The sequence below is a fragment of the Anarhichas minor genome, unplaced genomic scaffold (genome assembly GCF_050575085.1).
Source record: "Anarhichas minor isolate MPS153535 unplaced genomic scaffold, ASM5057508v1 ptg000094l, whole genome shotgun sequence".
Classification (NCBI taxonomy): domain Eukaryota; kingdom Metazoa; phylum Chordata; class Actinopteri; order Perciformes; family Anarhichadidae; genus Anarhichas; species Anarhichas minor.
This window is the reverse complement of record NW_027466540.1, coordinates 1,004,567-1,031,710: the sequence shown is the minus strand read 5'-3', so window position 1 is coordinate 1,031,710 and position 27,144 is coordinate 1,004,567. Positions and strand designations below refer to the sequence as shown.

Below are 27,144 nucleotides of genomic sequence, written 5' to 3'. Positions count from 1 at the left end.
ACCTGCGCTTGTTGCTCGGGTCCGTCTACTTCCTGCTAGCATGCTAACCTCATTAGCTCCGTAGGACACCAGGAGACAATCCGGACGTTTTAAATGAAGCGAGACAACACAGAGTCCACTCAGACAGGTTCATGTGGACTTTGTGGGTCGATGAAAAACACAGTTTAGTTTCTATCGAACAGAGACTCCGACTAGCGCTGTGTAGGTCCGTCACCGTCTATTTCCTGCTAGCTAGCTTCGTTTAGCATTCGTGGCTAGCAGAGATGAGTCTGAGGTAAAAACGCCCCGAAAATGTGCACATAAGTCCTCTTAAACAAGCGTTAAACAAGCGAGGAACATCCGGTTCCGCTGCAACATGCTGGGTCAGCATCAAAATAAAAGCCCTTGAGATTATAAAAATTGTTTTTAAATTCTGCCATACAGAAAGTGGGTCATATATATATATATGTATACGACACATGAAGAGTTTCTTCCCGTCGGCAGTCGGGCTCATTAACAGAGCCCGGGACCCCCACTGACTGTCATCCCCAGGACAAATTCCCACCGGTCACTCCCCTGCATCCCTTCTATTACACTACTTATATCTCACTTGTTTATAGTCCTGTTATCTGTTCGTTTGTGCACTTTATTTTATTTTATATTTCACTTTATTTTATATTATCTGTAAATTTAATATGTTTCTACTTTGCACTGTTGATTGTTAAATGTTTGCACCTCCCGTCATGTCAAATTCCTTGTATGTTCAACATACCATGGCAATAAACGGTTCTGATTCTGATTCTGACATATGTATATTTCTCAGATTTCCAGCAACTTCAGAGCTCTAAGTCCAAAAGTCAACATTCATTTTAAAAAGAAAAATGTTACCATTTAGAAAATCCCCAACATGTTTAAATCCAACAAAATATTCTTCTTCAATCCTTATTTACTGGCGTTAAGCCTTTCAAAAACTAAACTTTACTAAAGAAAACCTCTTTCTTCTCCAATTTCTGAAATCCAAATTTGCTCTCCACCATTTGCAGGCTCACCTAGCTTTAAATGGGAGACGAGGTTTAATTCATGTTAACTTACACCAAAAACAAAACTGATTAACTAGCAAAAGTGGATTTGTACACGCCATAAATGGACTTGCGCCATGCACTCCAGACTAGACCGTCGGCTACAGATCATTGAAATAGGACCCTTAGTGTCAGTGCGGTAAATTAACTAATCAGATTTCTATTTCGTAATTAGGACCAGCTAGAAAATAGATAGGGGGTGACGAGTAACTGTGGGATGCATTGGAGACACGACGAATCCAAACATGCACCATTTTATTTAAACAAAAAGGGGGATGTGTCTGTATTATTTGTTAAGTAAAATGGCCACTGTCAATGATATTCACAGTTTATTATATTATTGGACTATTATTACAGATACCATCACATAAGCAGCATTTTGTCATTAGCTATAGTAATCTATAACAGTTCTGATGTTGTGGCGCATATGAATACAGAACTTTTACTTGGAACAGAGCATTTTTATTATAGAAAATGGAGACACGACAGAATGCAATTTGCTACATTATAATTGCACAAACCCAACCAAAAAGACACACGTAGGTTATTTGTTAGAGACGTTAACGATGATGTATTTACATTTTTACTACAAAGATTTAGTCGGTAGACTTGTGACTTCACCGAAATAACACCCAATACAGTGTGAGCATTTCAAGACACCACTGGACTGTAAATACATTTTGTTATTTGGAGGGAAGTCATTAAATTAATAAATCACATTTTAAAACAACAAACAGTGCTGTGGACATTAAATGCTTTGACAATTTAAAAACAATGCCATTGCGATACTAAAAACACAGCATCCAGAAAACACCAAACTATGACACAGAGAAAAAATGATTAAGTAGCTTCATCTCAGCTAAAAGGCTCATTTTGGAGACAGATTGTAGTCCATCACTGTAGAACCAAGTCTTAACCTTTTACTTGGAAAAAGAAATGCCTCAACAAGCGTCACTGGAGCTCCATGCGTTTCTGTTGCTCAAACCAACACACTTATGTTTTTTGACAAGATAGAGCCGAGCAAATCTTTGATCACAAACACAGCAGCTAAATGGTTTCACCCCAGTGTGGACAGTCAAGTGCTGTCTCAGATGTCCCTTTTGTGTGAAACCCTTACTACAAAATGAACAACTGAATTGTTTCTCCCCCGTGTGGACAACCGAGTGTCGTCTCAGATGTCCGCTTTGTGTGAATCTTTTGCTACAAACTGAACAACTGAATGGTTTCTCCCCCGTGTGGACAACCAAGTGTCGTCTCAGATCACAATGATGTGTGAATCTTTTATTACAGATTGAACAACTGAATGGTTTCTCCCGAGAATGAATTCTCATGTGATTAACTAAAAAGCCACTGGTACTGAAAAGTCTACTACAAACTGAGCAGCTGAAATGTTTTCCTTCTGTATGAAGTCCGAGATGCGTCGTTAAGGACTTCTCTTGGGAAAACCTTTTCCCACAGATGGAGCAACTAAATAGATTCACTCCTCTTTGGATTGCAGTATGCTTCTTCACATGTCCGTTGCGGATTGAAGTTTTTCCAGTATTACAGTCCAGATCACTTACAGGTACTTCATTGTTTTGTAGATGGTTTAAATCTGACTGAGGTTCCTTCATCTCCTCCCAAACTCTACCGTCATCAGTCTCAGGTTCATAGGAGAGTGAAGTCTCATACGTAGCTGGTTGTAAAGGACTGTCTGGTTCTGGTCCTCCACAGTCCTCTCCATCAGCTTCTGTTTCTATCTGTTCAGTTTGTCTTTGATGAAGCTGTGAGGACTGAGCTTCCTCTTCATAGTCTTCACTCTTCACAGGAGTGAATGAGAACTTGATGATATCAGCCTCCTCCAGACCTTGAAGCTGCTCTCCCTCCTGACTGGTCCAGAGTTCCTCCTGTTCCTCTTTAAAGTGTGGAGGCTCTGGGTCCTCTTGGTCCAGACTGGAGCTCCACTCCTGCTGCTCTTCTTTAACCACCAACAGCTGCTGGACATCTGTGGCGGATAATGAAATACATACACGTAAACCACTGAGAGCAATACTTTCCTAAAACATGTGGCGAAATGTTGCAGACCGTGTATACTTTATGAGCTCAGAAAAGAAAAGCCAGTTTTCAGCTTTGTGACGATGCATTTTCCAGCTGATTAAAGAGTTCCATGAGCTGAAGGAGGATAAAGGAACACTTCACCCTTCAGTTTATCACAAACATTCATCATCAACACATCTGGAGATATGTGTTTTTCACTGGACAGGAAGGGGATGAAAAACTAAAAAGAAACTAAAGCTTTTAGACAAATCTAGTGGAGTAAAAAAATACGTAGCAGTAGAATATTAAAATACTCTGGTACAAGTACCTCGAATTTGTACTTCATTAACTTCGTTACATTCAACCTGTGCTTGTAACAAAGTATTTTCAGTGTGATGTAGTAAAGTACATGATGTGAATACTTCTTTCCTCTCTGGTTTGTCAGCAGTTTAACGTGATACTAAACCAAAGAGAACCAACCTGCTCTGTGTAACCGAAGCTGAGGGATGAAAACAGCGTCCAGTAGTTTCCGTTGTCGCTCGTTCTCCTCTTTTGAACGAGAGAGTTCCTCCTCGTACTCTGCTATCGTTCTTTCAAACACACCAAATATCTCTTCAGCAGCCGCAGTTAGTCGCTGGTTGACTAAACATCTCAGCATTTGGACTTTAGACATTGTTAATCAATTACGAATCCCGTTAAAACGCAGTTTGTCAGACGAGCGGTTGTTGATTTCAAGCTAGCATGCTAAGCTAACGTCATGCTAGCATTGAAGGCTATCGGGAGATTCAAAACGTCAAACGTGAAGACAGGAAGCTGGACTCAAACGGGACCAGCAGAGCGCTGATAGTTTCCTCCCGCTTTGTGTCAGTTTACGTGTTTAAAAGGGAGGAAAGTCGTTAAGCAAACGAAGCCTCTTCAGGGAGCCGCCATCTTGTCTAATCAGTATGGTGAAGTACTTCCGGGGCCTGGTTTTAACCTTCAAAATAAAACTTAATTTATTGGCTTTCTTTATATGAACACATGCAAAATGATTTCACTCGGAGTTTTTGGTTGCTCTCAATGCACTTACACAGAAATATATATTTAGGTTCAGGTTACTTTTATCTGTACCCGTAGGTAGACTTGGTTTATACTCGAGGTAGGTGGATATATCAATGTCAATTGATATAAATTGTATTTATATTGCCCAATATAACAAATAAAAAAAACTTTAATGGTGGAGCAACAGAGTCAATCCATAGGATATAAATCATACATCTTAAAAATGATCTTTTCCTCCTCTAACGGTAAACAAAAATATCTGAGTGGTGCTTATGTTGTAAGTCCATTTAATTTAATTTGTATAGCCCAATATCACAAATTACAAAATTTGCCTCGGAGGACTTTACAATCTGTACAACATACAACATCCTCTGTTCCTGGACCCTCGTATCTGAAAAATACCCCCCCCAACGGGACATTTCAGGTTGTTGACATTGACTTTACTTCACTGCCACTAAGACGCAAGGAAAGACCAAGTGAGGGAAACGGGGATGACATTAAGGCCAAATCCCAATGTCCCCCATAAACCCTCAAACCCTGAACCCTCAAGGACTTACTGACGTCACCTGGTAAGTGGTGAGTGTGAGGGCTTGAGATGGTGTAAATATGAACGGGACAGCACTTTGCTGCAACATATCACGTTACCATGAAAACGACAAAAATTATGATGTATAATTGTATGTATTTATTGTATACTTTGTACTCCCTGATTTGAACGTCTTCAGGCTCTTTCCTCACTAGATGAGGTAACTCATATAATCTATTTACTCGTTTTGTCAAAACAGCTTCAATGACAAAATCAAATATTTGATGAATAAATAAATAAATATCCTCTGATTTCATGTTTATTTTTTGTTCCATCTTTAACCCTTAATATTTAAGGGGACATTGGGATTGGGCCTTGGACCCAATCCCAATGTCCCCCCTTACGGACTCACGGACTTTGAGGCGCGCTTCCGCGAAGTCCGTGAGGGTTTAGGGATGTCCCACTGTCAAATCATCAAGTGTTTGAGTCTCTCACAGACATCTTGAGCCCTTTATGAACCCTTTCCGTAAGTCAGCATGGTATGCTGACTTAGCCTAAGGGAATTACCCACAAATCATTGCAATGTGACGTTAAACACGGGGTAGCCAGTGGACGCATGGAGACGTTAAAAAAAAGGTAAACAAAGAGGACTGCTCACTTGTGTTCAGCCTGTCATATTAAATTTACTCAGAAACATTAAGGGTTAAAGATGGAACAAAAAATAAACGTAATCAGAAAATATTTATTTATTTATTCATCAAATATTCATTGAAGCTGTTTTGACAAAAACGAGTAAATAGATGATATGAAGTTACCTCTCATCTAGTGAGGAAAGAGCCTGAAGACGTTCAAATCAGGGAGTACAAAGTATACAATAAATACACACAATTATACATCATATTTCTTGTCATTTTCATAGTAACGTGATATGTTGCAGCAAAGTGCTGTCCCGTTCATATTCACACCATCTCAAGCCCTCACAGCCTCTCACACTCACCACTCACCAGGTGATGTCAGTAAGTCCTTGAGGGTTCAGGGTTTGAGGGTTTAGGGGGGACATTGGGATTTGGCCTAAGAGACTTGGGATGTACCCTTGGAGGAGCAGTGCTTGCGCTCGCGCTCGTCTGTAGAGACTAGTCTGGACAGGAACACGCAGCTTGGGGTAGAACGAATTCTGCCCCAAGCTGAATCTATTTGAGGACGCTGATTGGCTAAATTGTATGTCACACATTTATATCTTTAACCAGCAATTGGCTAAACTGCTTAATAGACCCGCCTCTTTAGGGCAGTTTCTCCAGCGCCCCAGAGCTGCTGAGACGTGCACCCGCGGAGAGGACGTGCAGGAAAAGCATATATTTACTGCAGATATCATATTTTACACATATTACTGGTGATTCCATATTTCAAAAACACAAATATTGACAATTTGTATCGTTTATTATTATTATTATTTTATTTGTTGTGGCTCAAGGTGGGGCGGCGCCTTAGCGCCCTCTATTGACCAGCCGCCACTGGTTGTTTAGCCTTTTTTGTTGTTGTTTTTCTTTTAAGTTGTTTTTGTCTTTCTGTAGTTGTTTTTTGTCTGTTGTTGTTTTGCTCCTTTTTGTAGTGATTTACGTCTCTTTGTAGTCGTTTTGTCCATTTTCATTGTCGTTGTGAGTCTCTTTGCCTCATTTTGCAGTTGTTTTTTTCTCTTTGTAGTTGTTTTGTGTCTCTTTGTAGTTGTTTTGTGTCTCTTTGTACTTGTTCTCTTTCTCTTTGTACTTGTTCTCTTTCTCTTTGTACTTGTTCATGTTTCTCTTTGTAGTTGTTTTTATTTTTATTTTGTGGTAATTTTGAGTCTCTTTCTGGTTGGTTTGTCTCTTTAAGTTACATTTTTATAGGTGAAGGCCTGGACCTTATAATCTACATAATTCTACATAATTGTATTTCATTCCATCATTTTTGTTTTTACAGTGGGTAAAATATGAATATTTCTATCACCTCTTGTCACTTTCTAAAATATAAAATAGGTAACGTTTGTCCTCTCGGAACCATTGATGACCAGACATTGTTTCTTTACGACATCAATGTCTGCCGGAACTCAGCCGAATTGTTTACTTTTCTGACGCAGTCGGTCAGTGTTAGACAGAAACAAACCAGCTGAGGGGCATTTTATCGGTTTTGTTTCGGTGTTTTAACCGTTACGACGTTTATCTATCAGCGTTCTTCATCTTCAACCACAATACCCGGAAATGTTTTGTGTTTTTTGAGGATAAAACGCTTCATTTTAATCAGGGAGAGTGAAAACCAACATGTCCGCCCACCGACAGGCGTTCCCCTCGCCTTCCTCTCCGTTCCCTCCCGGAGTCGTGGAGGGTTTCGTTGGTGTGGACCGTGAGAGCAGCCCGCCGCCAGACATGGAGACCCTGAGGCTGTTCGTTAACGAGCGGCTGGCGGCGGCAGTGGACGACATCCTGGGGGAGCTGGGGAAGACTGTGGCCCGGTACCGGGAGCAGATAGACCGCCAGCGGCGACAGCTGGACCGCCTGAGGTCCGAGGAGGGCGAGCGGAACCAGACGGCAGGTCGGTTCCTTCTGGACATTAACATGTTTAATGCTTTAATGCTGTTTTACATTAATATATCAAAAAGAACAGTCGCTAAATATACGACCTCAAAAAACAAAACAGGATGCAAATAACAGCAGAAATAAGAGTACTATATATATATGTATATGTATATATATATATATATGTATATATATATATATATGTATATATATATATATATGTATATATATATATATATATGTATATATATATATATATATGTATATATATATATGTATATATATATATATATGTATATATATGTATATATATGTATATATATATATATATATATATATATATATATATATATATATATATATATATATATATATATATATATATATATATATATATGTATATATGTATATATATATATATATATATATATATATATATATATATATGTATATATGTATATATATATATATATATATATATATATATATATATATATATATATATATATATATATGTATATATATATATGTATATATATATATGTATATATATATATATATATATATATATATGTATATATATATATGTATATATATATATATATGTATATATATATATGTATATATATATATATATGTATATATATATATGTATATATATATGTATATATATGTATATATATATATGTATATATATATATATATGTATATATGTGTGTGTGTATAGTTAAAACAAACCCTTAATTTAAAATCTCACAATACAGAACTATCATCAGCAAAATTAACTTACGGTATCGAAAATAAAACTATCCTGTGATACTGGAGATTTTATGCCGAAACTGATATCATTATTTGGGAGGGCTTCATCGGCCCAATGTGACATTTTAAATACATTTTAGACATTTTAAAGGTAATAAACTTGTCGGTGCTCTCTGGTAGAGTTTTACTGAAATAACTATATGCTCGGACTCAAGAAATAGACGGAGCCGAATTAACAACAACTGCAGGATTTTACACCAAATGGATCTAAAATGTTCGTGTTTAAAAAGGTCTGATTAAACCTGCAGACACCTCGGAGTTAGTTCTGGATTTATTCTCATCCGTTGCTGGATGATTTGAAACGTGCACACAGTTTTATTTATTCATAAAAACTCTTGTTTTTGTCTTCTGCCTCCCGTCAGACTGTCTGCGGACTTCCTCCTGGATAAAACCTGATGATCGGATCCTGAGTGTCCAGCTGGACCAGACTGACATCGGCGCCTCGCCTGCTCAGATTAAAACAGAAGTTGGCAGCGAGGAATGTGCAGCTTCAGAACGAAACGGGGACTTTGATCCAGCTGGGGGTTCGGAAGCAGCGAGCAACGGCCGCCTCCTCGCCGAGTCCTCTGAGACCGAAGACAGTGGAGACTACTGGAGAGAGACCGCAGGCCTTTGGAAACCAGAGGAGATGGAAGAAGAAGGACAAAGTTCATCTCAGAGCAGGACTGATCTGTCGCAAGACCATCAGCCTCCGCCGATGTTCAGCTGTAAAGTTTGTGGAGAGTCCTTTCAGAGGATTAATTTTCTACTCAAACACGCATCGGCACATTTGAGAGACTGCAGCCTGTGCGGGAAACGTTTGGAGCAAACGGAGAACCTGAAGCTTCACCTCAGAGTTCACAAGGAGTCGTCGTTCCGCTGCAGCGTCTGCGGTCAGAGCTTCACCCTGCGGGGGAACCTGAGGACGCACATGAGGATCCACTCGGGCGAGCGGCCGTACGGCTGCACCGTCTGCGGAAAGAGCTTCGGCAGGAGGGCGACGCTGGTGCGGCACGTCCGCAGCCACACGGGCGAGAAGCCGTTCACCTGCGTGTACTGCAGCCGCGGCTTCGTGGAGAAGGGCAACCTGACGGTGCACCTGCGGACGCACACCGGCGAGAGGCCGTACTGGTGCTCCAACTGCGACAGACACTTCAGCCAGCTGTCCTGCTTCCACAAACACCCCTGTCAGAGGAGAGGCCTGACCAAGACGATGACGGGGACTGTGGCATCGCAACGCTAACGTCCTTCAAGAGCTGTGAGGACGGATGATGAGTTTCACCGGTAAAAACCCTCTTATTCTGAACTCAAAGTGATGGTGAGGAACTTTTATCTGGTTCTGAACCAGCCTCAGTTTAGTCCTGATCCTCTATCAGACCTCCATCAGTAAAGAGACCATCAGAGAGAAGATGGTCTGTTTCTATAGAGTTATTCTTAATACTCGTCATCGGAGCCACCGGGTCGGATTCTGGTGAAACCAGATGACATCATGCAGGTTCACCAGAACCTCCTTCAGCTCAGACTCCAGCAGAGACCGGTCCACCGTGGACAGACCCAGATCCTCCAGCAGAGACTCCTCCTCCTCCTCCTCCTCCTCCTCCTCCTCCTCCTCCTCCTCCTCCTCCTCCTCCTCCTCCTCCTCCTCCTTCAGGAGCAGAGCTTCTCCTCTCTGGGAGTCAACACCGACACCACCCTGCTGGAGACCCAGGACGTATTGCTGGACCCGCTGGAGGGAAGGGAGGCACGGGAGAACCAGAACCAGGACTAAGAGGGGCAGACTGTCAGACCCTGCTGCAGTAAAATGAGAGGTTTTCTAAAGAGACTCTGGTGTTCAGAAACACTACCACTTTAGTCCACAGGGGGCGACAGAATCAGAAGTGGTTTATTGTCTAGTACAGGGGTGTCAAACTCAAATACACAGTGGGCCGAAATTAAAAAATTGCTACAAGTCAAGGGCCAGACGGGTTCAACGTTTATTGACAACTTATTGAAAGAACCTTAGTGCACATATTGAACCTGGAACTAACAAGGCCTGTAGAGTATTGCCTATAAAACAACATTAATTATGAAATAAATAATACATAAATAAATAAAAATAGAAGTAATAAAATCAGTTTCATTAATTGCTGATGGCTCTATCTGCAGTTTTTCCAGTGTAATTTCAAGTGAAAACATTTTCTACAGGCAAACAGCCAAAAATAATTTACTTCAAAGAAAAATCAAATGTTCTGTAGTAGCAAGAGAAAAAAAAATGCAAAAATGAAACTGCATTAAAAACTGAAAATGCGTCAAAGCACCGTTTGCTGCTCTGTGATGCTCACTGGTCTGAGCCAGACACTTGGTGTCTCATCTTGGATACAAGTTCATCAATGTCTGGGGTCAGGCTCTGAGCTGAGGAAATCCTCAGGATTGAGTGAAGGTGCTCATCAGTAAGACGAGTCCTGTGTGAAGTTTTGTTTATCTTCATCAAAGAGAACAGTTGTTCACACAAGTATGTGCTGCCAAACATAGAGAGCGTTTGAGCAGCCTGTGAGCGCAGCTGGGGCATTGTGTCGGGGATGAAACGTGGAAACTCTGCAGCGCCCACAGACTCATATTTTGCCTTCAGTGTGTCATTAGATTGGAGCTCAATCAGCTCCATTTGGAGGTTTGATGGTGCGTTTTCCACGTCAGCTGCAAATGGATTACTGAGCAGTTCAAACCTGCTTTTTTGGGCTTCAAAATCGGCAAATCGCCGTGTGAAGTCAGCACCAAGTATGCCGAGTTTTTCAGCAAACTGTGCAGTTGGGAAGGCAGCGACCTGCTCTTTCATTGTTTGGCAATGCGGAAAATGGCTCAAGTTTTCCTGCAGCATCTGCGTCTCCCACAGGAGCAGCTTGGCTTTAAAAGCCCTCACTGTAGCGTACATGTCAGTGATGACACGGCCCCGCCCCTGAAGCTGCAGGTTGAGCGCTTTCAGGTGGCTCGTGATGTCACACAGAAACATTTTATTTCGGAGCTCTGTTGTGTCTTTCCCTTTGCTTTCCATGAACTCACAGATCTCCTCACGCAACTGGAAACATCTTTCCAGCACCTTTCCCTGGCTTAGCCATCGCACCTCTGTGTGATAGAGCAAGTCACCATATTCTGTACTTAACTCCTCCAGGAAAGACTTGAACTGGCGGTGATTTAAACCTTTGGCTCTGATAAAGTTAACCGCTAATGTTATGATGCTCATCACATGTTCCATTTTCAAGGCTTTGCCACACAACGACTCCTGGTGTATGATGCAGTGATAAGCTGTCAACTCACTTGTGACGTTTTCCTCCTTCATCTTTTCTCGGATCCTCCCCACCAATCCACTCTTTTGACCGCACATCGCAGGCGCTCCATCTGTTGTCAGTCCCACAAGTTTATCCCACGGCAGCCCCATTTTATCTACACATCTGGACACCTCTTCAAAGAGATCTTTCCCCGTAGTTCTGCCATGCATTGGGTGTAATCCCAAAAACTCTTCTGTTACGCACAGGCTTGAGTCCACTCCACGGATGAAAATTGACAGCTGGGCAGTATCAGAAGTGTCGGTGCTCTCATCCGCAGCAACGGAGTATGCCATGAAATCTTTTCCCTTTCCCACAAGCTGTTGTTGGAGATTGGCAGCAAGGTGACGCACACGGTCAGCAACGGTGTTTCGGTTTAGGCTCACATTTAAAAATGCTTGCCGTTTTTCTGGGCACACGGCGTCGCAAACTTTAATCATGCAGTTTTTGACAAATTGCCCCTCGGTAAAGGGCCAGGCTGATTTTGCAACCTCTGCTGCCAAAATAAAACTGGCCTTAACAGCAGCCTCGCTTTGTGATTTGTCTTTAGTGAACATAGCCTGCTGTGACACCAGACTTCTTTTTAACTCCTCTACCTTCTGTAGCCTTTGTGTCGTGTCCAGATGCTTGTATCTGTCTTGGTGCTTCGTTTCATAGTGTCTTCTTATGTTGTATTCTTTCATTACAGCCACACTGTCTCCGCACAGAAGACACACAGCTTTGCCCTTTACATCCGAACACATACTGTTTTCAAATTCCACCTTTCGTTTAGCCATTTTTTGGGTCGAGGGATAGTTGAAAGTTGACACAAGTGGTATGTAATACAGACTGTGAGGCGCACGTTCGCGGGCCCGCGATTGATGTGCCGACACACGGGCAGTGCATTGTGGGATTTGTAGTATTATGGTGGTGCGTGCGATATACCGGCGGGCCAGCTCTAATAGTAAATAGATTTTATCATGCGGGCCAAAGATAATTCATTCACGGGCCGGATGTGGCCCACGGGCCTTGAGTTTGACACATGTGGTCTAGTACATTACACACAAGGAATTTGGCTTGGTGATTGGTGAATAACAATAAGACAAAAAAACAAATAAAAGTATGTTATTAAATTGTCATGTGTATTAAGTGTGCTAAGAAGAGATGTTCAAAGGTGTGGAACAATAAGAAATTGTACCGGGGATGTAAGTGAGTCATTGGGGGTCCCGGACTTTATTGATGAGCACAACTGCAGATGGGAAGAACCTGTTTTTGTGGCGTGAGGTCTTGGTCCTGATGGAGGTCTTGGTCCTGATGGACCGCAGCCTCCTGCCAGAAGAACAGGACTCGGAACAGTTTGTGTCCAGGGTGAGAGGGGTCGGCTGCAATCTTTCTTGCCCGCATGAGGGACCTGGAGGTGAACAAGTCGTCACCCTCTCAGCAGAGCGAATGATGCGCTGCAGTCTGAACTTGTCCTTGGCCGTGGCTGCAGCGTACCAGACGGTGATGGAGGAGTCAAAGTCCTGATATTTAAAGCATTTAATAATGGAACCCAATGAATTGTTTAAACAGTTGTATCCATATAGAAACCTGATCCCTAAACATTACCCGGCCTGTATAACAACAATAGGACCCCTGATACATATGTGGAGCGTGAGATTTGAAGCAAAACACAAGGCGCTCAAAAATACTCTCTTAAAACTTCAAGAACATCCCTAAATCTCTATCATTGGGAGACCTCACCTTTAAACCATGTTGAGTATGGACCCTTGAAGTGATTTATTGTGGACATTGAGGACAACAGTGACATGTTTGCCTGAGCCCTGCATGCTGATGTACCAAAACACATCTTCTCTACCAACTGGGTTACAATGCGTGGAGCAGAGAACAGGGCAGGACTCATCATCTGCAGTGAGATTGATCATGATAAGCCTGGCTTTTGCAGAATAAAGAAGATACTTTTAGTCGACAGTGTTCTCTACTTTGGACTCAACTAGTTTGTGGTTGACCATTTCAGTGAGCATTTCCATGCCTACCAAGTATGTGAAAGTGATAAAGTATTGTTATTAATAAGCCCTTTGACTTACAAAGTGCTTGTGATGGAGATGAGAGCCGATATATTGTTCCATTATTTTATTGTGCAGATGCAGTTAAGTTGTGCCCATGGTGCTTGGAAGATTTTTACTGAATAAAAAGAAAGATAAAATTGTTTGTTTCAATGATTTTTTTATAGTTGTTCACTGTTACGTCTTGTGGGTGAACACATTTAAACGTATGTGAACACAGATACACAATTCAGTGTTAAAAATACACTTTCATGTCTCATAGAACAACACTGTGAGCGTCAGATATTTAACTCTATTAAAGGGTTAAATATCAACACTGTCCAAAGCGTAACTCTGAACCGGTGAGAATTATATAAATACTGGTATAGTGTTCATTTAAACACTATACAAATTGATTTCACACTTCCAATTTTGCTGTTTGGTTATTGGTCCCTGATCCCAGAGTGGTGCCGCTTAATTATTAATATATGTTAATAATCCAATTGATATTAATAATTGTATTAATGTCAATAATTTAAGTTTTAATACTTGCTAATAACCAAACCCTCTCCTGCCAGATCCCAACAAAGCTTTATAGTGTTATTTATACTGTTAAAAAAATGTTTGCTGTTCTTCTGTAATTATTAGGTGCCATTTCTATCACTGCAGGCCGTCCTGTGTCACATGACAATAGATGCATAGATTAGATAGACACTGCATAGATGTTTGTTATTTCTGCTATTTTGCATGTTTAGGAGTATAATTGGCAATTAATGTGTTTATACATTGACTTCCTCAAGTATGTGTTTAATGTTATAATTTCTCACACACTTGTTACTTTCACCACCAGGTGTCCCTGTTGTTCCTCTTGTATATTGTTTTTCATGGTTTTGTTAAAATGTGTTATGATTTAGGTTAGATGTTTTACTTGGTTGTTTTTGTAGCCCTTGACTAGTAATGTGTGTGTTGTGGAAATGTATCATATGGTTCTTTTAGTTATAACTTGCATTGTTTAAACCTGCATATATCACCCTAACCCTCTTCCCACGGAAAGGCTGGGAACCTGGCCTTGGTGGCCAACATCTGTGAGGGGGAGGGTGAAGGGAGAGGAGACGAGATAACGCGCATATATACTCTGTTTTGTCTTTTTTTTAATTTTGTTAGACCTCCGAACCATCCGTGGGGAAAGAGCTCTATCCATTCAGCTGAATTTTGATTGAAGTGTCTGTTCATTAAATATGTTTTTAATACTTTAAGAAGTTCCATCGTGATTATTTCTCACAGAGAGGTTAAAAAGAATTTTATCCACCACAAATGGCGACGAGGATGGGATCGGACGAGTAGCCAGGACTCCGTTAGACGACGGAAGCGCAAACGATATAGCTGTTCCTCCCTGAAGGTGAGAGGCTGTCAGACGGTGTTCCAGATTGCTGTACCGATCCTTGAACCGGAAAAAGAATCCCACTCGGTGAGAGATTATCTTGTGATGGAGCAGACACTTTGATGGTTGAACTTCGGGCTCGCACGTTTAGAGTGCTGGACATTAGGTCCTAGGGTAACTTGAAGGTTTTATAGAGGTTTGGTGTATCCTTTCAAGTTGAGTGATCGGACCAGATGTTCTTAAAATTCTGAGACAGTTAACTAGAGAGAAGTTGGTAAACCGGTATTCTCGCACCTAGAGGGTGGCGGACAGACGTGTCCCGGTGAACTTGTAGTATTAAAAAAAAAAGAAAAAGATTTGGTGTATCCTTTCAAGTTGATTGATTGGACCAGATTGGGTTTGAAGATACCAGAATCAAGTAACTAGAAGAAGGTGGGTAAAATTCAAAGTTAGTCTGAGCCTGAGCAGCCTGATGCCAAGGTCTTATCTCCAATAATAAAATACATGTGGGACAAAGATAATCGAACGGCCAAACAATTGGAAAATGGACGAAATTGGGGTTCCCTGGAAAAGGCAACTTTAGCCTAGGAAAAAAAATTGGATCAACTCAAACCGTGTCTGGAGCAGAGAGGACAAGGCGAAGCAGAAACAGATGAAGTAATGTCCAAGAGGTAAAGAAAGAAACAAATATATTTGAATAAGACATATATATAGAATGCAAGAGAACTTTTACCTCCTTTGTGCGTTATTATAAAATATCTGCGGCATTCGCACCAGCCGTAATCGACCTGCAGTGTGTTGTATACGACAATGGAGTATAACCATGCAGTGACAGCCCTGACTGAACTTTGTAAAAAGGCTTTTACGTCATCCGTGAGCCTGAAATACATCACACCTAATAGAGTTGTGTGATATGGAATACTGCAACATGCAGAACAACAACAGACAACAAGAAAAGACTGAGTTTGTCAGCGCAAACCCGAGGATGCCCAGCTGACAATGGAATCAGGCCATGACCTGCGAGGAGGAAAGGACGGAGACAACAGGGGAGAAAGAGGAGAACAGAGGGGCAGAGGCTTTGAGACACACACACTAGCTGAAAACTTTGTGTGCCAATCCGGACACAGGAGAAGAGACTGCCACCAATCTATATGGAACAAAGACTGGTGGGAAGGCTCAACAATCAGAGGAGGGGAGGAGCAGGCGGCGGGGCGGACCCCAGTGATGGACCCCAGTGATGGACCATTCCACGCACACACATTACAACACAGAGGGTGAGTTAACTTTAGATTCTGACTATGACAACCTTGTACATTCAAAACACACATTAGAAACTAGACAGACACCACTAACACCCACATACCATGTGTATTCGAATGAAAAATTAAGGTTTTAGAAAGTTACCACCGATTATGTTACTATTATGTAACTATTAAGATGGAAATAACGACTTCCATACGTTTAAGGGCTTTTATTTTGTAGGTTACCAACTAACCCGGATGTTCTTCTGAGAACAACATGGCGCCTAACGTTGTAAGCAGCAGCAGCGTCTCTTTGTTGTGCTGATAAAGTCTCAGTTAGCTCCATCAGTACTGATCCATCAGAGTCTCTGTGTGTCTGGATAAACATGTCTGAATGGACTTTTAGCTCTTCACCTTTTTTTCTGGATGTTTCTCCTCTGACTCATCTCCCGGTAGCCTACAAAGCTATTGAAGTTAGCTTAGCATGCTAGCTGGAAACAGACCGACGGGGACGGAAGTGATCCACACAGCGCTAGTCAGAGTTTAATGAGAGCAAACGGTGTTTGTGACGCAGTTTGTGTGGATGTGAGAACATGTCTAAAGTCCAAATGCTGAGATGTTTAGTCAACCAGCGACTAACTGCGGCTGCTGAAGAGATATTTGGTGTGTTTGAAAGAACGATAGCAGAGTACGAGGAGGAACTCTCTCGTTCAAAAGAGGAGAACGAGCGACAACGGAAACTACTGGACGCTGTTTTCATCCCTCAGCTTCGGTTACACAGAGCAGGTTGGTTCATTAAACACTCAGCATCTTTAACACACAAAGTAGATGAGATGAGAACGTGCAGCGTGTTGAAATCTAAAATATGTTCACATCACATAAGAGAGTTAACGGAATTGTTTCCTTGTCCGGACAGTTTTTTAGCGAACATTCCAATAACATCCACATCTATTCGGACCAACTTCTATCCTCGTTGTAACCACTGGGTGCTGTTGGTTTAATCCTACCGACACAAACACTTAAAGGAATTATGGTGTTCATGTGTTTCATTTGATGACAGCAGTCAATATAACAACTGAACAATTATTTGAACTGTACATTGAACTAAACATCGGAACATTTATTTTTATGACAAAACCGGTCATCCGGTGGTGACTGGACTTTAACTGCTTGTCAGGGGCAGGGCGTGCAGCACTCGGGCTCTTTCTTGTATTTAGCAGGAGAGCGAGTTTTCCCATCTTCACCACGCAGATATTGTTAGTTATAGTCAGTTATTGTTATATTTCAGGTGGTTGACGCGACATATTTTCCAAAGCGCGCTCTCTGTCCGCTATTTTTTATATTATATTTCTAATCATAACAACCACTGCTGGCTTTCAACAAATGTACAGACAGTCTCTCTCACTCTCAAACACACACACCCACACACCCCAACATGATTTGCATCATTTACTAGATCATTGTGCATGAATATACTTTATGTAGCCTGGCATATAAAAAAAATATGTCTGCTGTTATGTTTCAGAGCTACAAACAAACAGCTGCCTACCTTTAACTAGCGCTACGATTCTTTATTCGTTTTTTCCGGCTGCTTTGAAATTGGTAGGTTGGGCTGGATTCTACTGCCCTGACAGGGGGAGGTGAACCTCACCCATCAGGTGTTCCACATCGGCCAGCCTAGTAGACCTTACCCCGGGAGGCATGATGCTGCAGTTTATGTACAGGTTCTCCAAGAGGCCCTCCATCAGAGGCTCGAGGCCAAGACAAGAGGGTCAAAGGTCATGACCGTCTTCAGGCTGAAGAGGAGTCATACAGGTCTTACAGCCGGGAGAGACAAAAACGTTCAAGATACTTTCTCATTGGTGTACAAAGGTAATCGACAGTGATCAACAGCGTCAAACAATGATAATATCATTAATATCAATAATGGAGGTCAGCAAAAAAGAAGACTCCATCTCTCACCCCCTCTCCTTCCATTCATCAAACTAAACCAGGGAACAGCATATATCCCCATTTCTATCCCCAACACCATGTGACTCAATTACCGTAAGTGACCAAATAGGGTGTACAAAATGGCCCATGCTGTACCTGACTCCTACTCTAATGTTATAGAAACAACTCCCGCAAAGAGAAACTTAGTATCACCGCCAGGTAAAACACATGTCAGTTTGTTTTAGTTTGAATGAGGTCTGAATATGTTCTACAAAATGTGCAACATGTCTCCCCACATTATAGGAAAGTAGTGAAATCAGTGGATTAGTTGTTAACATGAAATTACAGTTTTCTAAGGTGTGTATGTAATTCATTATTTTCCACAGACGTCCAGCAGCTGTTGGTGGTTAAAGAAGAGCAGCAGGAGTGGAGCTCCAGTCTGGACCAGGAGGACCCAGAGCCCCCACACGTTGAAGAGGACCCAGAGCCCCCACACATTAAAGAGGACCAGGAGGACCCAGAGCCCCCACACATTAAAGAGGACCAGGAGGACCCAGAGCCCCCACACATTAAAGAGGAACAGGAGTACCCAGAGCCCCCACACATTAAAGAGGACCAGGAGGACCCAGAGCCCCCACACATTAAAGAGGAACAGGAGTACCCAGAGCCCCCACACATTAAAGAGGAACAGGAGGAACACTGGACCAGTCAGGAGGGAGAGCAGCTTCAAGGTCTGGAGGAGGCTGATATCAAGTTCTCATTCACTCCTGTGAAGAGTGAAGATGATGAAGAGGAAGCTCAGTCCTCACAGCTTCATCAAAGACAAACTGAACAGATGGAAACAGAAGCTGATGTAGAGGACTGTGGAGGACCAGAACCAGGCAGGAACTCAGATCCAGATAGACATCCAGAACCAGATACTAATGAGAAGACTGGAGACTCTTCTGACACTGATGACAGTGGTGATTGGAAGGAGACCAGAAAACCTCAGTCAGGTTTAAACTCTGTGAATAATGATGAAGTTCCTGTCAGTGATTCAATATGTAGTGCTGGTGAGAAACTATTTAGCTGCTCAGAATGTGGTAAAAGTTTCACTCAAAGTGGAAGTCTGAAGAAACACATGAGATGTCACACAGGAGAGAAACCTTTCAGCTGCTCAGTCTGTAATAGATCTTTTTCAGTGAGTGGACATTTAGAGAGACACATGGTAACTCACACAGGAGAGAAACCTTTCAGCTGCTCAGAATGTGGTAAAAGTTTCACTGAAAATGGAAGTCTGAAGAAACACATGAGATTCCACACAGGAGAGAAACCTTTCAGCTGCTCAGAATGTGGTAAAAGTTTCACTCAAAATGGAAGTCTGAAGACACACATGAGATTCCACACAGGAGAGAAACCTTTCAGCTGCTCAGTCTGTAATAAATCTTATTCAGTGAGTGGACATTTAGAGAGACACATGCTAACTCACACAGGAGAGAAACCTTTCAGCTGCTCAGAATGTGGTAAAAGTTTCACTGAAAATGGAAATCTGAAGACACACATGAGATGTCACACAGGAGAGAAACCTTTCAGCTGCTCTGAATGTAGTAAAACTTTCACTCTAAATGGAAGTCTGAAGAGACACATGGTAAGTCACACAGGAGAGAACCCCCTTTAGTTGTTCTGGTTTTGATGAATTTGACATTAATTCCACTCCCTCACCTGTCAACAAGACCCTGAGATAGTTGAACTCCCTCTCTTGGGGCAGTGACTCATTTCCAACTTGGAGGGCGGTATCCACAGATTCCCTGCAGAGAAACATGGCCTCAGACCCGGAGGTACTGGCTCATCCTGACGGCTTCCCACTAAGAGTGTTATACTTTCAGATATCAATATACTCGTTGCATGTAATCCCATATTGCTTAAAGACGTTTCAATTATTGAATTGCTTTAATGTGTGACTTTCTATCATTTATCAAAATGTGATCATACGTGCTTGTAATGTTGATTGTTATGTTACAGACCTGCAAACTTGTCACTTCGGTGAAATTCACCGTTTTGACTCAAAAATATATCATCCACGTGAATCATGTAGATCCGTAGAGTTTTTTTTCGGGGGGGGGGTCAACTTGCCAGCGAGCGTTTCTGAGATTGGAGTGAGACGAGGTGAAAGGGTCTTGATCTTCGTGGTCTTCGCAATAGAACATCTTTGACGTGTTGAGTCTTGGCCAATCAGCGTTCAGATGTCTACAGCGTCTTCATTTCCCTCCGTTAAAGTTTAAGTTCCGTTATGTTCTGTTACCGTTCAGACTTGCTGGGTTAAGTTAACGTCCACTGCATGCAGAAATTTGTCGACTGTTAACATTCATCATTATCGCGATTTAGAAGGAAAAAACGTAACGTGATGAAACATGCAGCCCCCCGTGTTCCGGTTCAGTTCACGCGGTCACTCATTAACGTTAAACCAGAACACCGGCGCATCTGGTTGCAGGTTGTTTGTTTTAACTCAAAGTAGAATGAAAGGCCCAGATACTAATGAGATGATGAGGTCAAAGAGCTTCAGGGAGAGGAGGCTGTTTGTGTAGTGCAGCTTGACGCAGGGCTGAGATGTGAGTGGAGCTAGGCCTGGATAAAGGTGGAGCTGGGCCTGGATAAAGGTGGAGGTCTAAACAGACGTGAGTACAGCTTTTTGCTGTCACAGTATTTTAAATACATTGATAAGGCAGGGTATGCTAAATGCAGCCTCTGCTCCAAGGAGATGAACTACAGCAACAAGGGCTCACATGTCCTCTCATCACACTGTTCACTGTGATGACCACAGCCAGTGGACCAACAGTCCCAACAGTCCCACGTTGCTCTCAAGAACCCTGAAGTACTGAGAGGGTTAAGGTGCCTGTACCTTCATTTCAGCGGGTTGCTAATGCAGAGGTGTGTATAGATCACAGCTATTATTTTACTCTTGATAAGGTACCTCAGTCAGAGTAGATTATCATTTTAATTGAACTGGATTGAATGCATATTAATTGCAAATAGAAGATAGGCCACAGTTCTAACAGCTTTACAGTAACAATAGAAGTTAATATGAAGACGTACAGTAACAGGGTTCAATGAAAACGAATCACTTTATTTGTACAGGCGATGGTTCTCGCTACTCTTGCTATCTTTGTTTTTATTTGACCAAAACCTTTGAAAATGAGACTGAGGTCTCAATGGATTTTGTCTAAATAAAGGTTAATATTAATAATAGAGCTGAAATAGTGATTAATAACTGAATAATAAATTAGTTTTTTGCTTAAAGTAAATGTCTTATCACTGAATTTTCTTCTCAGAGTACACCAGAATGCTACATTTTAAAGCTCATATTTCAAATAAAAGGAGCACCCCCCGACAGGGTTTCGGGCTTGTCACCTTTTTCACCTCTCATGAGTTTGCAGGTATGATGTTAAAGCTAATGAATTAAGTGAACTTTGGGTTAAACTCACTCTGACATGATTGAATGACAGCCAGCAGAGGAGAAAGATTGTAGATTCAAAAACTAACTATTGTCTTAGTTAGGGGACATCCTGTTCAGTGAGGGCTAGACAGACACCTTCTACAAAGGAGGGGGCACAAAAGCATTCAACTTAAAAAGTAGGTATGTCAGAAGGGATAGGACTATTGGAACTGTTTTGTCCAATGATTTAAGAATGTTCTGTTGTCTACCTTATATGGACCCGGAGGTTGCAGAAAGCGCCAACGAGAAGGGTACAAATAGGAGACAAAGGATCGAGGCTTCTGGACGCTCTTCTTAGAGCTTTTAGGCTTTTTGAGAACTTGGTACATTTGAGATTTTGTATGATTTATTACTCATTACCCAGCAGCCGCAGCAGGATCTCCTCCTGCAGATCCCCTGCAGGTGGCGATCACAAACCAAGGAGTTCTTCTGGGACAGCAACATCATCTGCTGCATGATATGCGGGGATCACAGCAAGCCATCGGGTCTCAGGTGGCTGAGATCGGCAGCATGGTGCAGGGACTCGCACAGCCCCGCCCCTCCCCCCTAGATTCGACGGCGGGGTACACGCAACTGGTCCGTGAGTCATTTGTTCCTTCTCCTGAACCCTTCCATGGAGACATGAGGGGATGTAGAGGTTTCCTGCTCCAGACGACGTTTGTGTTCAACCAACAACCCCGCACGTATGCATCGGACAGTTCTAAGATTGCCTATCTGACCGAGTTGCTACATGGCCGTGCTCTGGACTGGGCCCAGGCCTGGTTCACCCAGAACCTGTTGGATACGGTTTCTTTTAGACAATACCTGGGGGCGTTTAAGAGAGCTTTCGACCACCCTACATACTCTCAGGACGCTGTACAGAACCTCCGGCTCCGTCAGGGCTCTGCTAGCCCTGCTGAATATTCTATTAACTTTCGTATCCTGGCCGCAGAGTCCGGTTGGGAGGAGAGGGCGCTAAAGGGTTTTTTTCTCAGCAGCCTGTCGGAGGGATTAAAGGACGAGCTTGCTGTTCTGGAGGAGGCTAACACACTGGAAGACCTGATCGCTCTCACCATCCGACTGGATACTCGGATGCAGGAACGTCGGAGAGAGTGTAACTACAGGTTCCCGGCACCGGATCGTCAGCCAGTAACCACTTCCGGTCGCCGGTCCCCAGTTCCACCTCGCCGCCGCAGCCCAGGCCACCAGTACTCGCCCGCTCCGGCACCTTCTCCCGAGGATCGGGATGTACCCGTGCAGTTGGGACTGTTCCATCTGTCTCAGGGAGAGAGGGTGCGACGAATGCGTTCTGGAGCCTGCCTCTACTGCGGCGAGCCGGGCCACCGTATCCCTGTCTGCCCGGTGCGACCAAAAGAGAGGGCTCGCCAGTAAGAGTGGGAATACTGCCGAGCGACTCCACCCAACTTCCCCGTCTCAAGTCTTGTCTCACACTGCCAGCTAAGTTATGCCTGCCGTCCGGTGCTCTACCAGTCTTGGCCCTCATTGACTCCGGAGCAGAACAGAGTTTTTTGGACTCCTCCTTGGCTCCTGGACCACAACCCACAGATAGACTGAGCTGGAAGCAGAATCATCGGTTGGAGCCCTAGATGTCTTTCGAGGTGCCTCAAGTCCGCCATTCCCCGGCAGACCTCTTCTCCGGCAGATCTCGTTCCTCTTGTATATTGTTTTTCATGGTGTTGAGAAAATGTGTTGTGATTTAGGTTAGATGTTTTACTTGGTTATTTTTGTAGCCCTTGACTAGTAATGTGCACCCTGAACCAAGTGTACTTGGTACTGTGATGTGAAATTATTGTATCTTTGTGTATTTGAATAAAATCTATGAAATCACACAGTTCTGTTTTACATCGTTGAGGGAGCAGATGTTCAGAAAATGATCAGAATTAGGGTTGGGTATCGTTTGGGTTTTTTTCCGATACCGGTGCTAAAACGATACTTTTAAAACGATACCGGTGCCTGAACGGATACTTTTTTCTTCAAATTGAACAATATATTAACTGTTTAAAGTATACTATGAATATAAATAAATACAAAACACTTGGCTTCAAACTTTTTAACTTAAAACTATGAACAATATATTAACTGTTAACAGTTCACAGTATACTTAAATAAATTAAAATAAATACAAAACACACACACTCTGTACACACACTACAGCTTCAAACTTCAGCAATTCTTTTGCAGAAATATGAGCATATTTGCCTTCTCTGGCAAAATACGACCTCTCCTGACTTATTTCATTTTATTAGCGCCAATTCATCGTTTGCCAACCGCCACTACACCTCAAAGAAGAAGAAGGTTTCGCGTGCCTGTGGATGTTAGCGCTAAGTACCCGGATGTCGATGGAGGAAGTCAGTAGCCTGCCAGCCCTATGACAGATCTCGTTCTCGTTTTGTTGAAGAAATCATGGCCGAAGCTTCGCCAGAATGATGGAGGGGTTTGTTTCTAAGCGCGCACGGCTCGTCCAGTTGTAATAATACTATGAGTGAGGAGCGGAGGACCGGTCCTAGGACGAGCTAACCTAGGACGGAGTCATCAGAGTAGTGTAAAAAAAGTATTTCAATCGGCTCAGGCACCAAAAGGAAAGACCGAAATCTGCGTTGCATTTCGGTCCGGTAGATACCGGTCGTATAGGAACCGGTACCATACCGGCACCGGTTTTTGGTACCCAACCCTACCGACACCACGCTGCTGGAGACCCAGGACGTATTGCTGGACCCGCTGGAGGGAAGGGAGGCAACGGGAGAACCAGAACCAGGACTGAGAGGGGCAGAGTGTCAGGCCCTGCTGCAGTAACATGAGAGGTTTTCTAAAGGGAGTCTGGTGCTCAGAAACACTACCACTTTAGTCCACAGGGGGCGCCAGAATCAGAAGTGGTTTATTGTCTACTACATTACACACAAGGAATTTGGCTTGGTGATTGGTGAATAACAATAAGACAAAAAAACAAATAAAAGTATGTTATTAAATTGTCATGTGTATTAAGTGTGCTAAGAAGAGATGTTCAAAGGTGTGGAACAATAAGAAATTGTACCGGGGATGTAAGTGAGTCATTGGGGGTCCCGGACTTTATTGATGAGCACAACTGCAGATGGGAAGAACCTGTTTTTGTGGCGTGAGGTCTTGGTCCTGATGGAGGTCTTGGTCCTGATGGACCGCAGCCTCCTGCCAGAAGAACAGGACTCGGAACAGTTTGTGTCCAGGGTGAGAGGGGTCGGCTGCAATCTTTCTTGCCCGCATGAGGGACCTGGAGGTGAACAAGTCGTCACCCTCTCAGCAGAGCGAATGATGCGCTGCAGTCTGAACTTGTCCTTGGCCGTGGCTGCAGCGTACCAGACGGTGATGGAGGAGTCAAAGTCCTGATATTTAAAGCATTTAATAATGGAACCCAATGAATTGTTTAAACAGTTGTATCCATATAGAAACCTGATCCCTAAACATTACCCGGCCTGTATAACAACAATAGGACCCCTGATACATATGTGGAGCGTGAGATTTGAAGCAAAACACAAGGCGCTCAAAAATACTCTCTTAAAACTTCAAGAACATCCCTAAATCTCTATCATTGGGAGACCTCACCTTTAAACCATGTTGAGTATGGACCCTTGAAGTGATTTATTGTGGACATTGAGGACAACAGTGACATGTTTGCCTGAGCCCTGCATGCTGATGTACCAAAACACATCTTCTCTACCAACTGGGTTACAATGCGTGGAGCAGAGAACAGGGCAGGACTCATCATCTGCAGTGAGATTGATCATGATAAGCCTGGCTTTTGCAGAATAAAGAAGATACTTTTAGTCGACAGTGTTCTCTACTTTGGACTCAACTAGTTTGTGGTTGACCATTTCAGTGAGCATTTCCATGCCTACCAAGTATGTGAAAGTGATAAAGTATTGTTATTAATAAGCCCTTTGACTTACAAAGTGCTTGTGATGGAGATGAGAGCCGATATATTGTTCCATTATTTTATTGTGCAGATGCAGTTAAGTTGTGCCCATGGTGCTTGGAAGATTTTTACTGAATAAAAAGAAAGATAAAATTGTTTGTTTCAATGATTTTTTTATAGTTGTTCACTGTTACGTCTTGTGGGTGAACACATTTAAACGTATGTGAACACAGATACACAATTCAGTGTTAAAAATACACTTTCATGTCTCATAGAACAACACTGTGAGCGTCAGATATTTAACTCTATTAAAGGGTTAAATATCAACACTGTCCAAAGCGTAACTCTGAACCGGTGAGAATTATATAAATACTGGTATAGTGTTCATTTAAACACTATACAAATTGATTTCACACTTCCAATTTTGCTGTTTGGTTATTGGTCCCTGATCCCAGAGTGGTGCCGCTTAATTATTAATATATGTTAATAATCCAATTGATATTAATAATTGTATTAATGTCAATAATTTAAGTTTTAATACTTGCTAATAACCAAACCCTCTCCTGCCAGATCCCAACAAAGCTTTATAGTGTTATTTATACTGTTAAAAAAATGTTTGCTGTTCTTCTGTAATTATTAGGTGCCATTTCTATCACTGCAGGCCGTCCTGTGTCACATGACAATAGATGCATAGATTAGATAGACACTGCATAGATGTTTGTTATTTCTGCTATTTTGCATGTTTAGGAGTATAATTGGCAATTAATGTGTTTATACATTGACTTCCTCAAGTATGTGTTTAATGTTATAATTTCTCACACACTTGTTACTTTCACCACCAGGTGTCCCTGTTGTTCCTCTTGTATATTGTTTTTCATGGTTTTGTTAAAATGTGTTATGATTTAGGTTAGATGTTTTACTTGGTTGTTTTTGTAGCCCTTGACTAGTAATGTGTGTGTTGTGGAAATGTATCATATGGTTCTTTTAGTTATAACTTGCATTGTTTAAACCTGCATATATCACCCTAACCCTCTTCCCACGGAAAGGCTGGGAACCTGGCCTTGGTGGCCAACATCTGTGAGGGGGAGGGTGAAGGGAGAGGAGACGAGATAACGCGCATATATACTCTGTTTTGTCTTTTTTTAAATTTTGTTAGACCTCCGAACCATCCGTGGGGAAAGAGCTCTATCCATTCAGCTGAATTTTGATTGAAGTGTCTGTTCATTAAATATGTTTTTAATACTTTAAGAAGTTCCATCGTGATTATTTCTCACAGAGAGGTTAAAAAGAATTTTATCCACCACAAATGGCGACGAGGATGGGATCGGACGAGTAGCCAGGACTCCGTTAGACGACGGAAGCGCAAACGATATAGCTGTTCCTCCCTGAAGGTGAGAGGCTGTCAGACGGTGTTCCAGATTGCTGTACCGATCCTTGAACCGGAAAAAGAATCCCACTCGGTGAGAGATTATCTTGTGATGGAGCAGACACTTTGATGGTTGAACTTCGGGCTCGCACGTTTAGAGTGCTGGACATTAGGTCCTAGGGTAACTTGAAGGTTTTATAGAGGTTTGGTGTATCCTTTCAAGTTGAGTGATCGGACCAGATGTTCTTAAAATTCTGAGACAGTTAACTAGAGAGAAGTTGGTAAACCGGTATTCTCGCACCTAGAGGGTGGCGGACAGACGTGTCCCGGTGAACTTGTAGTATTAAAAAAAAAAGAAAAAGATTTGGTGTATCCTTTCAAGTTGATTGATTGGACCAGATTGGGTTTGAAGATACCAGAATCAAGTAACTAGAAGAAGGTGGGTAAAATTCAAAGTTAGTCTGAGCCTGAGCAGCCTGATGCCAAGGTCTTATCTCCAATAATAAAATACATGTGGGACAAAGATAATCGAACGGCCAAACAATTGGAAAATGG

The 27,144-nt window shown here is 42.3% G+C and overlaps 4 protein-coding genes across 6 annotated transcripts; 2 read left to right on the top strand and 2 right to left on the bottom strand.

Annotated features, from left to right (window-relative positions):
- Positions 1–1,300: 1,300 nt before the first annotated feature.
- LOC142939177 (uncharacterized) lies at positions 1,301–4,021 on the bottom strand. Its single transcript, XM_076082397.1, has 2 exons — positions 3,555–4,021; positions 1,301–3,042 (listed from the first exon to the last, which is right to left on the bottom strand). The coding sequence occupies exons 1-2, from the start codon at positions 3,745–3,747 to the stop codon at positions 2,000–2,002; spliced, it is 1,236 nt and encodes a 411-aa protein (XP_075938512.1). The 5' UTR covers positions 3,748–4,021; the 3' UTR covers positions 1,301–1,999.
- Positions 4,022–6,935: 2,914 nt separating this feature from the next.
- Positions 6,936–13,477, top strand: LOC142939170 (uncharacterized). The gene is made up of 2 exons (XM_076082391.1): positions 6,936–7,202; positions 8,323–13,477. Exons 1-2 carry the CDS (start codon positions 6,936–6,938, stop codon positions 9,229–9,231), a joined length of 1,176 nt encoding a protein of 391 aa, XP_075938506.1. The 3' UTR covers positions 9,232–13,477.
- LOC142939157 (general transcription factor II-I repeat domain-containing protein 2-like) lies at positions 10,195–12,060 on the bottom strand. The gene has a single exon (XM_076082368.1). The coding sequence runs from the start codon at positions 12,028–12,030 to the stop codon at positions 10,306–10,308; it is 1,725 nt and encodes a 574-aa protein (XP_075938483.1). The 5' UTR covers positions 12,031–12,060; the 3' UTR covers positions 10,195–10,305.
- A 2,720-nt stretch (positions 13,478–16,197) lies between the features above and the next one.
- LOC142939162 (uncharacterized) lies at positions 16,198–19,931 on the top strand. Of its 3 annotated transcripts, none has more exons than XM_076082381.1 (3): positions 16,584–16,719; positions 17,459–17,805; positions 18,252–19,931. In XM_076082381.1, the coding sequence occupies exons 2-3, from the start codon at positions 17,715–17,717 to the stop codon at positions 19,520–19,522; spliced, it is 1,362 nt and encodes a 453-aa protein (XP_075938496.1). In that variant the 5' UTR covers positions 16,584–16,719; positions 17,459–17,714; the 3' UTR covers positions 19,523–19,931. The 3 variants fall into 3 exon arrangements, with proteins under 3 accessions (XP_075938494.1, XP_075938496.1, XP_075938495.1); XM_076082380.1 differs by having other exon boundaries at positions 16,587–16,719; positions 17,540–17,805; XM_076082379.1 differs by lacking the exon at positions 17,459–17,805 and having other exon boundaries at positions 16,198–16,719.
- Positions 19,932–27,144: the final 7,213 nt, after the last annotated feature.

What these genes read in the sequence shown, in the direction of transcription:
- LOC142939157 (XM_076082368.1), bottom strand. Translation starts at nt 12,030, where the DNA reads ATGTGTTCGGATGTAAAGGGCAAAGCTGTGTGTCTTCTGTGCGGAGAC.
- LOC142939162 (XM_076082379.1), top strand. Translation starts at nt 16,527, where the DNA reads ATGTCTAAAGTCCAAATGCTGAGATGTTTAGTCAACCAGCGACTAACT. An exon ending in GCTTCGGTTACACAGAGCAG is followed by an intron (nt 16,720 to 18,251) that starts GTTGGTTCATTA and finishes TATTTTCCACAG; the next exon opens with ACGTCCAGCAGCTGTTGGTG.
- LOC142939170 (XM_076082391.1), top strand. Translation starts at nt 6,936, where the DNA reads ATGTCCGCCCACCGACAGGCGTTCCCCTCGCCTTCCTCTCCGTTCCCT. An exon ending in AGGGCGAGCGGAACCAGACG is followed by an intron (nt 7,203 to 8,322) that starts GCAGGTCGGTTC and finishes ACGTGCACACAG; the next exon opens with TTTTATTTATTCATAAAAAC.
- LOC142939177 (XM_076082397.1), bottom strand. Translation starts at nt 3,747, where the DNA reads ATGTCTAAAGTCCAAATGCTGAGATGTTTAGTCAACCAGCGACTAACT. An exon ending in GCTTCGGTTACACAGAGCAG is followed by an intron (nt 3,043 to 3,554) that starts GTTGGTTCTCTT and finishes TATCCGCCACAG; the next exon opens with ATGTCCAGCAGCTGTTGGTG.